The 14,940-nt window shown below is 41.6% G+C and overlaps 1 protein-coding gene across 1 annotated transcript in view; it reads right to left on the bottom strand.

Annotated features, from left to right (window-relative positions):
* Positions 1-14,940, bottom strand: part of LOC133663137 (solute carrier family 49 member 4-like) — a 36,297-nt gene that overhangs the window by 13,638 nt on the left and 7,719 nt on the right. Inside the window, exons 3-6 of the mRNA XM_062067382.1 lie at positions 7,727-7,989; positions 7,250-7,379; positions 1,079-1,187; positions 947-1,014 (exon numbers count right to left, since the gene is read on the bottom strand). Of these exons, the coding sequence (XP_061923366.1) occupies positions 947-1,014; positions 1,079-1,187; positions 7,250-7,379; positions 7,727-7,989 (570 nt within the window). The remainder of the gene's footprint in view (positions 1-946; positions 1,015-1,078; positions 1,188-7,249; positions 7,380-7,726; positions 7,990-14,940) is intronic.

Raw genomic sequence — 14,940 nt, 5'->3', positions numbered from 1 at the left:
TAATGATGTATTAAGTATTTAATGATGTATTAAGTATTTAATGATGTATTAAGTATTTAATGATTTATTAAGTATTTAATGATGTATTAAGTATTTAATGATGTATTAAGTATTTCATGATGTATTAAGTATTTAATGATGTATTAAGTATTTAATGATTTATTAAGTATTTAATGATTTATTAAGTATTTAATGATGTATTAAGTATTTAATGATGTATTAAGTATTTAATGATGTATTAAGTATTTGGTGATGTATTAAGTATTTAATGATGTATTAAGTATTTAATGATGTATTAAGTATTTAATGATTTATTAAGTATTTAATGATTTATTAAGTATTTAATGATGTATTAAGTATTTAATGATGTATTAAGTATTTAATGATTTATTAAGTATTTGGTGATGTATTAAGTATTTCATGAGTCACAGAAGTCCTCCTCAGAGGACGACTCTGCTAGCTTTATTTGTATTTTGTCATACTTTTTGAACGCAAGAGTAACAAGTAAGTAGTAGTTTTTAGTAGTAGTAGTACTTAGTAGTAGTACTATTTAGTAGTAGTAATAGTTTTTTGTAGCAATACTATTTGTTATAAAATAATGATATTGTCATCAAATAATAATGATTGTTGTTATATAATAATGATTATTGTCATCAAATAATAATGATTATTGTTATAAAGTAATGATTATTGTCATCAAATAATGATTATTGTTATATAATAATGATTATTATTGTGACGCCACATGGACCTCCTGAGGGGTCAAAGACCAGGACCAAAGAGGACTTCTTCATCATAGACAAGGTTGACTTTCTCCAAAGTGGTCCTTCCTGGTCCTTGGTCCTGGTCCACCGTTAGGACCGAAGACCCCTCTAAAGTCTCTCAGGGACCTGGGGCCGCGCAGGTAGTTAACAGCACCATCACCTCCTTTCACCTGCAGGTTTACCTGGCCATGGCCACCCCGAACACACAGCCCCCCACCGTGGACCAGAACCCGATCCAGCCTGCGTCCACCTGAGGAGGACATGACAAGTCAGACTTTCAGTGTGTGTGTGTGTGTGTGTGTGTGTGTGTGTACCTGGCTGACTCTGGCAGGTGTCAGGACCATGTCAAGGACTCCCTGCCAGCCTGCAATGACACCAGTGGGGACAGCGTAGGCCAAGGCGATCATCACAAAGCGCAGGTTACTAAAACACAACATGAACAATTACACCTCAATAAACATGCTGCACTCCTTCAAACATCACGTAAGGACACTGACATCATCCAGCAGACTTGATGACATCATCATGTCAATCATTATCCACCAGGACTTTAATCCCAGGAACACCATGCCTGCCGTCAAGCATGCTGGTGGTAGTATTATGCTCTGGGCCTGTTTTGCTGCCAATGGAACTGCTGCTTTAAATGGGACAATGAAAAAGGAGTATTAGCTCCAAACTAAAATCATCAGCCCGGAGGTTGGGCGCAGTTGGGTGTTCCAACAGGACAATGACCCCAAACACACCTCAAAAGTGGTAAAGGAATGGCTAAATCAGGCTAAGAATGAAGGTTTTAGAAAGTCCTGACTTAAAGGTGTGGACAATGCTGAAGAAACAAGTCCATGTCAGAAAAGCAACACATCTAGCTGAACTGCAGCAATTTAGTGGTCAAGTGGTCAAGCAGAAGCTTGTGGATGGCTACCAAAAGTGGTCAAGCAGAAGCTTGTGGATGGCTACCAAAAGTGGTCAAGCAGAAGCTTGTGGATGGCTACCAAAAGTGGTCAAGCAGAAGCTTGTGGATGGCTACCAAAAGCGCCTTATTGCAGGTCAACTTGCCAAGGAAGCAAATATTAACATTGCTGTATGTATACTTTTGACCCTCACATTTTCAGTAGAGCCATAATACATTCATAAAAGAAGCAAACTTCATGAATGTTTTTAGTGAGCAACAAGTATGTGCTCCAATCACTACATCACAACAAGTATGTGCTCCAATCACTACATCACAACAAGTATGTGCTCCAATCACTACATCACAACAACAAGTATGTGCTCCAATCACTACATCACAACAAGTATGTGCTCCAATCACTACATCACAACAAGTATGTGCTCCAATCACTACATCACAACAAGTATGTGCTCCAATCACTACATCACAACAAGTATGTGCTCCAATCACTACATCACAACAAGTATGTGCTCCAATCACTACATCACAACAAGTATGTGCTCCAATCACTACATCACAACAAGTATGTGCTCCAATCACTACATCACAACAAGTATGTGCTCCAATCACTACATCACAACAAGTATGTGCTCCAATCACTACATCACAACAAGTATGTGCTCCAATCACTACATCACAACAACAAGTATGTGCTCCAATCACTACATCACAACAAGTATGTGCTCCAATCACTACATCACAACAAGTATGTGCTCCAATCACTACATCACAACAAGTATGTGCTCCAATCACTACATCACAACAAGTATGTGCTCCAATCACTACATCACAACAAGTATGTGCTCCAATCACTACATCACAACAAGTATGTGCTCCAATCACTACATCACAACAAGTATGTGCTCCAATCACTACATCACAACAAGTATGTGCTCCAATCACTACATCACAACAAGTATGTGCTCCAATCACTACATCACAACAAGTATGTGCTCCAATCACTACATCACAACAACAAGTATGTGCTCCAATCACTACATCACAACAAGTATGTGCTCCAATCACTACATCACAACAAGTATGTGCTCCAATCACTACATCACAACAAGTATGTGCTCCAATCACTACATCACAACAAGTATGTGCTCCAATCACTACATCACAACAAGTATGTGCTCCAATCACTACATCACAACAAGTATGTGCTCCAATCACTACATCACAACAAGTATGTGCTCCAATCACTACATCACAACAAGTATGTGCTCCAATCACTACATCACAACAACAAGTATGTGCTCCAATCACTACATCACAACAAGTATGTGCTCCAATCACTACATCACAACAAGTATGTGCTCCAATCACTACATCACAACAAGTATGTGCTCCAATCACTACATCACAACAAGTATGTGCTCCAATCACTACATCACAACAAGTATGTGCTCCAATCACTACATCACAACAACAAGTATGTGCTCCAATCACTACATCACAACAAGTATGTGCTCCAATCACTACATCACTAAACAATAAGAGTTGTAGAAATGATTGGAAAGTCAAGACAGGATGTTCTTTACACTTTTGACCATGACTAATATATACACATACATATATATATATATATATATATTAGGGCTGACAAACTATGAAAATATTTCATTGTGATTATTCATAGTTTGTTCATAGTTAAAGGCCTAATGAAATTAAATTTTTGTATTTAAACGGGGATAGCAGATCTATTCTATGTGTCATACTTGATCATTTCGCGATATTGCCATATTTTTGCTGAAAGGGTTTAGTAGAGAACAACGACGATAAAGTTCGCAACTTTTGGTATCTGATAAAAAAAAGGCTTGCCCCTACCGGAAGTAGCGTGACGTAGTCAGTTGAACATATACGCAAAGTTCCCTATTGTTTACAATGATGGCCGCATGAAGTGAGAGAGATTCGGACTGAGAAAGCGACAATTTCCCCATTAATTTGAGCGAGGATGAAAGATTTGTGGATGAGTAAAGTGCAAGTGAAGGACTAGAGGGGAGTTGAAGCTATTCAGATAGGGAAGATGCTGTGAGAGGCGGGGGTGACCTGATATTCAGCTGGGAATGACTACAACAGTAAATAAACACAAGACATATATATACTCTATTAGCCACAACACAACCAGGCTTAGCATGGCGTAGTGGGTAGAGCGCCCGTGTCAGAAACCTGAGGGTTGCAGGTTCGCTCCCCGCCTCTTACCATGCCGTTGTGTCCTTGGGCAGGACACTTCACCCTTGCCCCCGGTGCCGCTCACACCGGTGATTGAATGTTGAATGAATGATAGGTGGTGGTCGGAGGGGCCGTAGGCGCAAATTGGCAGCCACGCTTCCGTCAGACTACCCCAGGGCAGCTGTGGCTACGAAAGTAGCTTACCACCACCAGGTGTGAATGAATGATGGGTTTTTAACATGTAAAGCGACTTTGGGTACTTAGAAAAGCGCTATATAAATCCCAGGTATTATTATTATTATATTTAATATGCCACAAATTAATCCTGCATAAAAACACCTGCGTGTTTGTTATGCTAGCTCCTAGCTCCTCTGCTAGCTCCTAGCTCCATAGAACACGCCAATACAATTCAAACACCTGATCAACACACACAATCACTCAGCCCAAAAGACCGTTCACCTAACCCAAGGTTCATAAAGCTTATATATTTAAACAAAGTTACGTACGTGACGCGCACGTACGGTCAAGCGATCAAATGTTTGGAAGCCAAAGCTGCATACTCACGGTAGCACGTCTGCGTCTTTGTCATCCAAATCAAAGTAATCCTGGTAAGAGTCTGTGTTGTCCCAGTTCTCTAAAGGCGTCTGTGTATCCAAGTCAAAAGTCCTCCTGGTTAGAGTCTCTGTTATCCAAGTTATTCCATCTTGACTGCATCTTTCGGGAATGTAAACAAAGAAGCGCCGGCTGTGTACGTGTTGCTGCTGACTTCCCTCGCAAAATAGACGCTTCGCACCAACAACTTTCTTCTTTGCTTGCTCAGCTTCTTTCTCCATAATGCAATGAACATAATTGCAACAGATTCACCAACACAGATGTGCAGAATACTGTGGAATAATGACATGAAAACAGAGCTATTTCGTATTGACTTCAATGGTGTCCGAATACTTCCACTTCAATGATTGACATCACGCGCATACGTCATCATCCTCAGAGGCGTTTCGAACCGGAAGTTTAGCGGGAAATGTAAAATGTCACTTTATAAGTTAACCCGGCCGTATTGGCATGTGTTGCAATGTTAAGATGTCATCATTGATATATAAACTATCAGACTGCGTGGTCGCTAGTAGTGGCTTTCAGTAGGACTTTAACTCCAATTGAATGGTGATTAATTGCAGATAAATGTAGTTTTTCATCATTAATAAGTGTTTCGTGGACAGATCATTTCCAAGTTGTAATACCAGTTGGCTTGAATTAAACAATGTTTCAAAACATGATGTTCTTTGAAACAGTTCAACACAAAAAGGACATAAACACGCTGGTAGAGAGAATATCAACAATAGCTGCAGTGCGATGGTGTCTCGCCACATTTCTTATTTTGTGTCCCGTGAAAAAAACGTCTGACCGGAACTCTGTAAAAATAAGTCAAGTTGTGTGGGTGGAGGATGTAAACCCACCACACCGGTAGCTTTTAGTGCTGAAAGATATGTCAGAATGCATGTGCATGTACGAGCCAGTCTGCCCCACAACAAGAGGAAGAGATGAGCTTATGGACTACGGCGCAGGACTTATGCAGATCCCAAATACACATCAGCAGGAACCAAGGGGTCAGAAAAGTTGGTTTTACATAACATTGGCAAACAAAACGTATGTTGAAGCACAGTACGTCTGACTATGGTAGCTGTAATGCTCCAACCATCCGTCAAGCGGTGCGACTTCGTATCTTACCAAAGTCTTACTAAAACTTTTGGACAGATTATGAGCACCGTGTGTAATGTTCTATATTCTTAAAGACACATCAAAGTTTTGGTGTTGCTTGCAAGCGTCTTCTTGCAGTCCACATGTATCTCTTATGTGTGACTGCCATCTGCTGGTCACACTTATCATGACACCAAGTAGCAAATAAAAGTCAGCACAACACGTACATGAGGCGCGCCAGGTCATGAGTGAAAATGAAAGCTATGATATCGCACATGATATCATACACAAGTAAACACACTGCAGGACAGCTTGTATCGCACATGATATCATACACAAGTAAACACACTGCAGAAATGCTTGTATCGCACATGATATCACACACAAGTAAACACGCTGCAGAAATGCTTGTATCGCACATGATATCATACACAAGTAAACACGCTGCAGAAATGCTTGTATCGCACATGATATCACACACAAGTAAACACGCTGCAGAAATGCTTGTATCGCACATGATATCATACACAAGTAAACACGCTGCAGAAATGCTTGTATCGCACATGATATCACACACAAGTAAACTCGCTGCAGAAATGCTTGTATCGCACATGATATCATACACAAGTAAACACGCTGCAGAAATGCTTGTATCGCACATGATATCACACACAAGTAAACTCGCTGCAGGACAGCTTGTATCGCACATGATATCACACACAAGTAAACACACTGCAGGACTGCTTGTATCACACACAAGTAAACACGCTGCAGAAATGCTTGTATCGCACATGATAACACACACAAGTAGCACACTGCAGGACAGCTTGTATCACACATGATATCACACACAAGTAAACACGCTGCAGAAATGCTTGTATCACACATGATATCACACACAAGTAAACACACTGCAGGACAGCTTTTATTGCACATGATATCACACACAAGTAAACACACTGCAGGACTGCTTGTATCACACATGATATCACACACAAGTAAACACGCTGCAGAAATGCTTGTATCGCACATGATGTCACACACAAGTAAACACACTGCAGGAATGCTTGTATCACACATGATATCACACACAAGTAAACACGCTGCAGAAATGCTTATATCACACATGATATCACACACAAGTAAACACACTGCAGGACAGCTTGTATCGCACATGATATCACACACAAGTAAACACACTGCAGGACTGCTTGTATCACACATGATATCATACACAAGTAAACACGCTGCAGAAATGCTTGTATCGCACATGATATCACACACAAGTAGCACGCTGCAGGACTGTTTGTATCACACATGATATCACACACAAGTAAATGTGCCGCATGACTGCTCGTATCACACACAAGTAAACACGCTGCAGGACTGTTTGTATCACACATGATATCACACACAAGTAAACACGCTGCAGTACTGTATAGGACATTGCGTAGTTAAGTTGAAGGATGCGGACACATTTGTTACTGTATAGTCTGCCTTGGAGACCTTGTATGTGTAAGTTATATCAAACAAGCACATACGGTCCAATACTTGCTTATATGACTGGTGCAGTCACGTTATGGATAGCATGGGTAAGTGTAAACCTACTGTAGCTACAGCATTTGCCCTGACTACTCAAGAGTTACACTGCCACCTGCTGGCCCACCTGAGCAGTCTGCACATGCTGCTCCTGTAGCTCAGCCTCTGGCTGGCAGCGGCCACACTGGGGGGCAAGGGCGGCCGCGAGGGGAAGTAGAGGAGGACGGCGGCAAACAGCACGGCAATAATCGCCAGCTCTGAGGGAGAGAGAGAGAGGGGCGAGTTAGAATGTCATTGACACACACCAATCACACATGGGGCGAGAGAGAGAGAGAGAGAGATATGATATTGATATAATGGATATATAATTCATATAGTAAGAGTATGTTTACTTCCATGATGACCTCCTTAAAGTGTTGTAATCAATCAGAAATATCAAGCAGCTAAAATGCACCAAACATGGAGAAGTGTGGAGAGTGTTTTCCCATCATGCATTGCAGTGAATTACAATGGGAGTCATTTCAAATGATGTGTTGTGTTTGGACATTTTTCCCACAGAGTTCAGTGAGCATGTTGTGACAAGACTGCCACCCCCACACCTTACCTGCATACAGAACCAGCTGGATCTGGTCCCGCATGGACTGCTCCGACACCGATGCCGTCATGGCCGTGGTACCGTTGGGAGCGGGCACCACCAGAGGCCCCGCCACGTAGGCCACGGCCCCGCCCAGGTAAGAGAAGAGCGAGGCCACGGCGGTGGCGGTGGCCCTCTGGTCGGGGGCGAACCAGGTGGTGGACAGGAAGGGCCCGGCGCACATTATGGTGGGGCCGGCCAGACCGTTGAGAAGTTGACCCCCGTGGATGAACCTGAGACAATGTCAGGGAACATGAGACAGGAAGTCAAACTAGGGAACAACATGAGACAGGAAGTCAAACTAGGGAACAACATTAAGACAGGAAGTCAAATTAGGGAACAACATCAACACAGGAAGTCAAACTAGGGAACAACATCAGGGAACAACATCAAGACAGGAAGTCAAACTAGGGAACAACATCAAGACAGGAAGTCAAACTAGGGAACAACATCAAGACAGGAAGTCAAATTAGGGAACAACATGAGACAGGAAGTCAAACTAGGGAACAACATCAAGACAGGAAGTCAAACTAGGGAACAACATCAAGACAGGAAGTCAAATTAGGGAACAACATGAGACAGGCAGTCAAACTAGGGAACAACATTAAGACAGGAAGTCAAATTAGGGAACAACATCAACACAGGAAGTCAAACTAGGGAACAACATCAGGGAACAACATCAAGACAGGAAGTCAAACTAGGGAACAACATCAGGGAACAACATCAAGACAGGAAGTCAAACTAGGGAACAACATCAAGACAGGAAGTCAAACTAGGGAACAACATCAAGACAGGAAGTCAAATTAGGGAACAACATGAGACAGGAAGTCAAACTAGGGAACAACATTAAGACAGGAAGTCAAATTAGGGAACAACATCAACACAGGAAGTCAAACTAGGGAACAACATCAGGGAACAACATCAAGACAGGAAGTCAAACTAGGGAACAACATCAAGACAGGAAGTCAAACTAGGGAACAACATCAAGACAGGAAGTCAAATTAGGGAACAACATAAGACAGGAAGTCAAACTAGGGAACAACATTAAGACAGGAAGTCAAACTAGGGAACAACATCAAGACAGGAAGTCAAACTAGGGAAAAACATCAAGACAGGAAGTCAAACTAGGGAACAACATGAAGACAAGAAGTCAAACTAGAGAACAACATTAAGACAAGAAGTCAAACTAGAGAACAACATTAAGACGGGAAGTCAAACTAGGGAACAATATTAAGACGGGAAGTCAAACTAGAGAACAACATTAAGACAGGAAGTCAAACTAGGGAACAACATCAAGACAGGAAGTCAAACTAGGGAACAAAATAAGACAGGAAGTCAAACTAAGGAACAACATCAAGACAGGAAGTCAAACTAGGGAACACATCAAGACAGGAAGTCAAACTAGAGAACAACATCAAGACAGGAAGTCAAACTAGGGAACAACATCAAGACAGGAAGTCAAACTAGGGAACAACATCAAGACAGGAAGTCAAACTAGGGAACAACATCAAGACAGGAAGTCAAACTAGGAAACAACATCAAGACAGGAAGTCAAACTAGAGAACAACATTAAGACAGGAAGTCAAACTAGGGAACAACATTAAGACAGGAAGTCAAACTAGGGAACAACATTAAGACAGGAAGTCAAACTAGGGAACAACATCAAGACAGGAAGTCAAACTAGGGAACAACATCAAGACAGGAAGTCAAACTAGGGAACAACATAATACAGGAAGTCAAACTAGGGAACAACATTAAGACAGGAAGTCAAACTAGGGAACAACATAAGACAGGAAGTCAAACTAGGGAACAACATCAAGACAGGAAGTCAAACTATGGAACAACATCAAGACAGGAAGTCAAACTAGGGAACAATATTAAGACAGGAAGTCAAACTAGGGAACAACATTAAGACAGGAAGTCAAACTAGAGAACAACATTAAGACAGGAAGTCAAACTAGGGAACAATATTAAGACAGGAAGTCAAACTAGGGAACAACATTAAGACGGGAAGTCAAACTAGAGAACAACATTAAGTCAGAAAGTCAAACTAGGGAACAACATCAAGACAGGAAGTCAAACTAGGGAACAACATTAAGACGGGAAGTCAAACTAGAGAACAACATTAAGACAGAAAGTCAAACTAGGGAACAACATCAAGACGGGAAGTCAAACTAGGGAACAACATTAAGACAGAAAGTCAAACTAGGGAACAACATAATACAGGAAGTCAAACTAGGGAACAACATTAAGACGGGAAGTCAAACTAGAGAACAACATTAAGACAGGAAGTCAAACTAGGGAACAACATCAAGACAGGAAGTCAAACTAGGGAACAACATCAAGACAGGAAGTCAAACTAGGGAACAACATTAAGACAGGAAGTCAAACTAGGGAACAACATTAAGACAGGAAGTCAAACTAGGGAACAACATCAAGACAGGAAGTCAAACTAGGGAACAACATCAAGACAGGAAGTCAAACTAGGGAACAACATAATACAGGAAGTCAAACTAGGGAACAACATTAAGACAGGAAGTCAAACTAGGGAACAACATCAAGACAGGAAGTCACACTAGGGAACAACATCAAGACAGGAAGTCAAACTAGGGAACAACATAAGACAGGAAGTCAAACTAGGGAACAACATCAAGACAGGAAGTCAAACTATGGAACAACATCAAGACAGGAAGTCAAACTAGGGAACAACATAATACAGGAAGTCAAACTAGGGAACAACATTAAGACAGGAAGTCAAACTAGGGAACAACATCAAGACAGGAAGTCACACTAGGGAACAACATCAAGACAGGAAGTCAAATTAGGGAACAACATAAGACAGGAAGTCAAATTAGGGAACAACATAAGACAGGAAGTCAAACTAGGGAACAACATCAAGACAGGAAGTCACACTAGGGAACAACATCAAGACAGGAAGTCAAACTAGGGAACAACATAAGACAGGAAGTCAAACTAGGGAACAACATCAAGACAGGAAGTCAAACTATGGAACAACATCAAGACAGGAAGTCAAACTAGAGAACAACATTAAGACAGGAAGTCAAACTAGGGAACAATATTAAGACAGGAAGTCAAACTAGGGAACAACATTAAGACAGGAAGTCAAACTAGGGAACAACATTAAGACAGGAAGTCAAACTAGGGAACAACATTAAGACGGGAAGTCAAACTAGAGAACAACATTAAGACAGGAAGTCAAACTAGGGAACAACATCAAGACAGGAAGTCAAACTAGGGAACAACAATCAATGTTATGAATGACTTCACATCAAATATTACACTTGGAGGGAAAATATTGCATATTTGGTGTGTTTGCCATAAAAACAGTTTAGTTGAACAAAAAGGCCATACAATGTTAAAAAATTACCAGAGTTCTATCTGGAGTTGAGGTGTAGATATTTAATACTAATATATGACTTCTTTGAACACTTTAATGACTGACAGTCTTTTGAGAGTCACTAAAAGTGAGGGCAGCCCTTATGGTGACATGAAATATTGAACACTTTAATGACTGAGAGTCTTTTGAGAGTCACTACAAGTGAGGGCAGCCCTTATGAAATATTCTCTTGTGTTGAACATGACAAATATCATTGTTAGTGTGTGGCCCTCAGTGGACAACATTGGACACTTCTGGTGAAATGTGCTTTTTTCCTGCTTCTCAAGAACAGTACTGATAACTAATTAACATACTTTTATAAATGTCATCTAAACCTGCTTTGTGCTAGCTTTCAAATGTTGTTTCATGAAGCGTGATGGCTTTTTTCCCCCCTCGTAAAATGTTTGTGGAACATTCGGTGCAAAGATGGCATGATAAGACTCTGTCTGAAACAGCCAAGAAGTCTCAAACTATGGACGCCATGTTGGCTCACAATGAGCTCAGGGGAAGAGGAGGACGCCAGAAGGACAAAGGGAGCGCTGCATTGTGGTTAGTGAGTTACTGGAGCTGTATCAGGTGTGGGTGTGACATCACCATGCACCCAGGATGAAAGTATGGGTGTGACATCACCATGCACCCAGGATGAAAGTGTGGGTGTGACATCACCATGCACCCAGGATGAAAGTGTGGGTGTGACATCACCATGCACCCAGGATGAAAGTGTGGGTGTGACATCACCATGCACCCAGGATGAAAGTGTGGGTGTGACATCACCATGCACCCAGGATGAAAGTATGGGTGTGACATCACCATGCACCCAGGATGAAAGTATGTGTGTGACATCACCATGCACCCAGGATGAAAGTGTGGGTGTGACATCACCATGCACCCAGGATGAAAGTGTGGGTGTGACATCACCATGCACCCAGGATGAAAGTGTGGGTGTGACATCACCATGCACCCAGGATGAAAGTATGGGTGTGACATCACCATGCACCCAGGATGAAAGTATGTGTGTGACATCACCATGCACCCAGGATGAAAGTATGGGTGTGACATCACCATGCACCCAGGATGAAAGTGTGGGTGTGACATCACCATGCACCCAGGATGAAAGTATGGGTGTGACATCACCATGCACCCAGGATGAAAGTATGGGTGTGACATCACCATGCACCCAGGATGAAAGTGTGGGTGTGACATCACCATGCACCCAGGATGAAAGTATGGGTGTGACATCACCATGCACCCAGGATGAAAGTATGGGTGTGACATCACCATGCACCCAGGATGAAAGTATGGGTGTGACATCACCATGCACCCAGGATGAAAGTATGGGTGTGACATCACCATGCACCCAGGATGAAAGTATGTGTGTGACATCACCATGCACCCAGGATGAAAGTATGGGTGTGACATCACCATGCACCCAGGATGAAAGTGTGGGTGTGACATCACCATGCACCCAGGATGAAAGTATGGGTGTGACATCACCATGCACCCAGGATGAAAGTATGGGTGTGACATCACCATGCACCCAGGATGAAAGTGTGGGTGTGACATCACCATGCACCCAGGATGAAAGTATGGGTGTGACATCACCATGCACCCAGGATGAAAGTATGGGTGTGACATCACCATGCACCCAGGATGAAAGTATGGGTGTGACATCACCATGCACCCAGGATGAAAGTATGGGTGTGACATCACCATGCACCCAGGATGAAAGTATGGGTGTGACATCACCATGCACCCAGGATGAAAGTATGGGTGTGACATCACCATGCACCCAGGATGAAAGTATGGGTGTGACATCACCATGCACCCAGGATGAAAGTATGGGTGTGACATCACCATGCACCCAGGATGAAAGTATGGGTGTGACATCACCATGCACCCAGAATAAAAGCAGGTGGAAGTGAAGCAGACGTGAAAGCTGCTTCCTCTCCAAACTAACACACTTTCTTCTCGTGCTGACTTCCATCTCCCAGCACAGGATGCTGCGCCTCAGGACAAAGACAGGGTCTGGACCCCTGGAGAGACCTTTATGGAACCTGCCAGACATGAAACGGCGCGCGGAGCAAATACGTCGCCACAGGCGAGTCGACCCGCCTTCTTGCGCCACCAGGGAGCCAAAATGTGGTGTTGGCACACCTCACTCTTGACTGTGACACCTGCTGGTGGTACTGTGCATTGCATCGACACACCTCACACTGACTGTGTGTGTGTATATATATATATATATATATATATATATATATATATATATATATATATATATATATATATATATATATATATATGTTACTATTTGTGACAGCCCACAGGAAACACTGCATACCAGATGAATAAAGTGTGTATATTTGATTATATAGCTGTGACATTCCCATCTTTAAAGGCACTTAAAAATGGAAATGACCTTCTCACGGTGTTTCTAAAATGGAGCATGACTGAGTGAGCAGGAGAATAATGCAACTATGTTTTTATAGCTTCCACTTGCCTGAGCTGCTCTATGAAGAATAATGACATGACTGTGTGAAGACGTTACTTTAGATCTTCTAATGAGCAGACAAGATGACTGTGTGAAGATGTTACTTTAGATCTTCTAATGAGCAGACAAGATGGCTGTGTGAAGACGTTACTTTAGATCTTCTAATGAGCAGACAAGATGACTGTGTGGAGGGGTGAAGATGTTACTTTAGATCTTCTAATGAGCAGACAAGATGGCTGTGTGGAGGGGTGAAGACGTTACTTTAGATCTTCTAATGAGCAGACAAGATGACTGTGTGGAGGGGTGAAGATGTTACTTTAGATCTTCTAATGAGCAGACAAGATGACTGTGTGAAGATGTTACTTTAGATCTTCTAATGAGCAGACAAGATGACTGTGTGAAGATGTTACTTTAGATCTTCTAATGAGCAGACAAGATGACTGTGTGAAGATGTTACTTTAGATCTTCTAATGAGCAGACAAGATGACTGTGTGGAGGGGTGAAGATGTTACTTTAGATCTTCTAATGAGCAGACAAGATGACTGTGTGAAGATGTTACTTTAGATCTTCTAATGAGCAGACAAGATGGCTGTGTGGAGGGGTGAAGACGTTACTTTAGATCTTCTAATGAGCAGACAAGATGGCTGTGTGGAGGGGTGAAGATGTTACTTTAGATCAGGGGTGTCAAACTCATTTCGCATCGTGGGCCACATACGGCCTAGGGAGATGTCAAGTGGGCCGGACCATTAAAATTATACCATACTCTGCTATAAATAACCAAAATATCATGTCTTTCCTTTGTTTTGGTGTAAAGAAGCACAAGAACATTAGGAAAATATTGAAATTTAATGAACTATCCTTTTACAAAACATTTCATGAAACACCTCATATTTCCTTAGACAAATGTGCAATTTACTTTTATAATTCACAAATATGCATTGCAACTGATCCCACTGATTGTACAAAGGCACAAAACTTTAATTGGTACTGAAAAATATAGTAATGCACTTTAAGATTAAATGAGACTTTTAAAGAAAGAAATTTTTAAACCACTTACACATACGCATATAAAATCTAAATGTAATCCCTGCGTACACCTTACAAACTAAGGAGAGTGATTTTAAATGTGTAATGAAGAAAGTGTTCGCCTGTCCTGTAAATCTGTAAACTTCATACATGAAACATACATACACATACAATACATACTGAAAATGTATGGAGTTGTATGAACAGTAGAATTCCATCACACAACTTTTGTTTTGAAGCTGCTGACTAACATTAAAGTGCACATTTTTT

The sequence above is a fragment of the Entelurus aequoreus genome, linkage group LG13, assembly GCF_033978785.1.
Source record: "Entelurus aequoreus isolate RoL-2023_Sb linkage group LG13, RoL_Eaeq_v1.1, whole genome shotgun sequence".
NCBI lineage: Eukaryota > Metazoa > Chordata > Actinopteri > Syngnathiformes > Syngnathidae > Entelurus > Entelurus aequoreus.
Note: the sequence above shows the minus strand (reverse complement) of the source record. Positions and strands in the feature narration are given on the sequence as shown.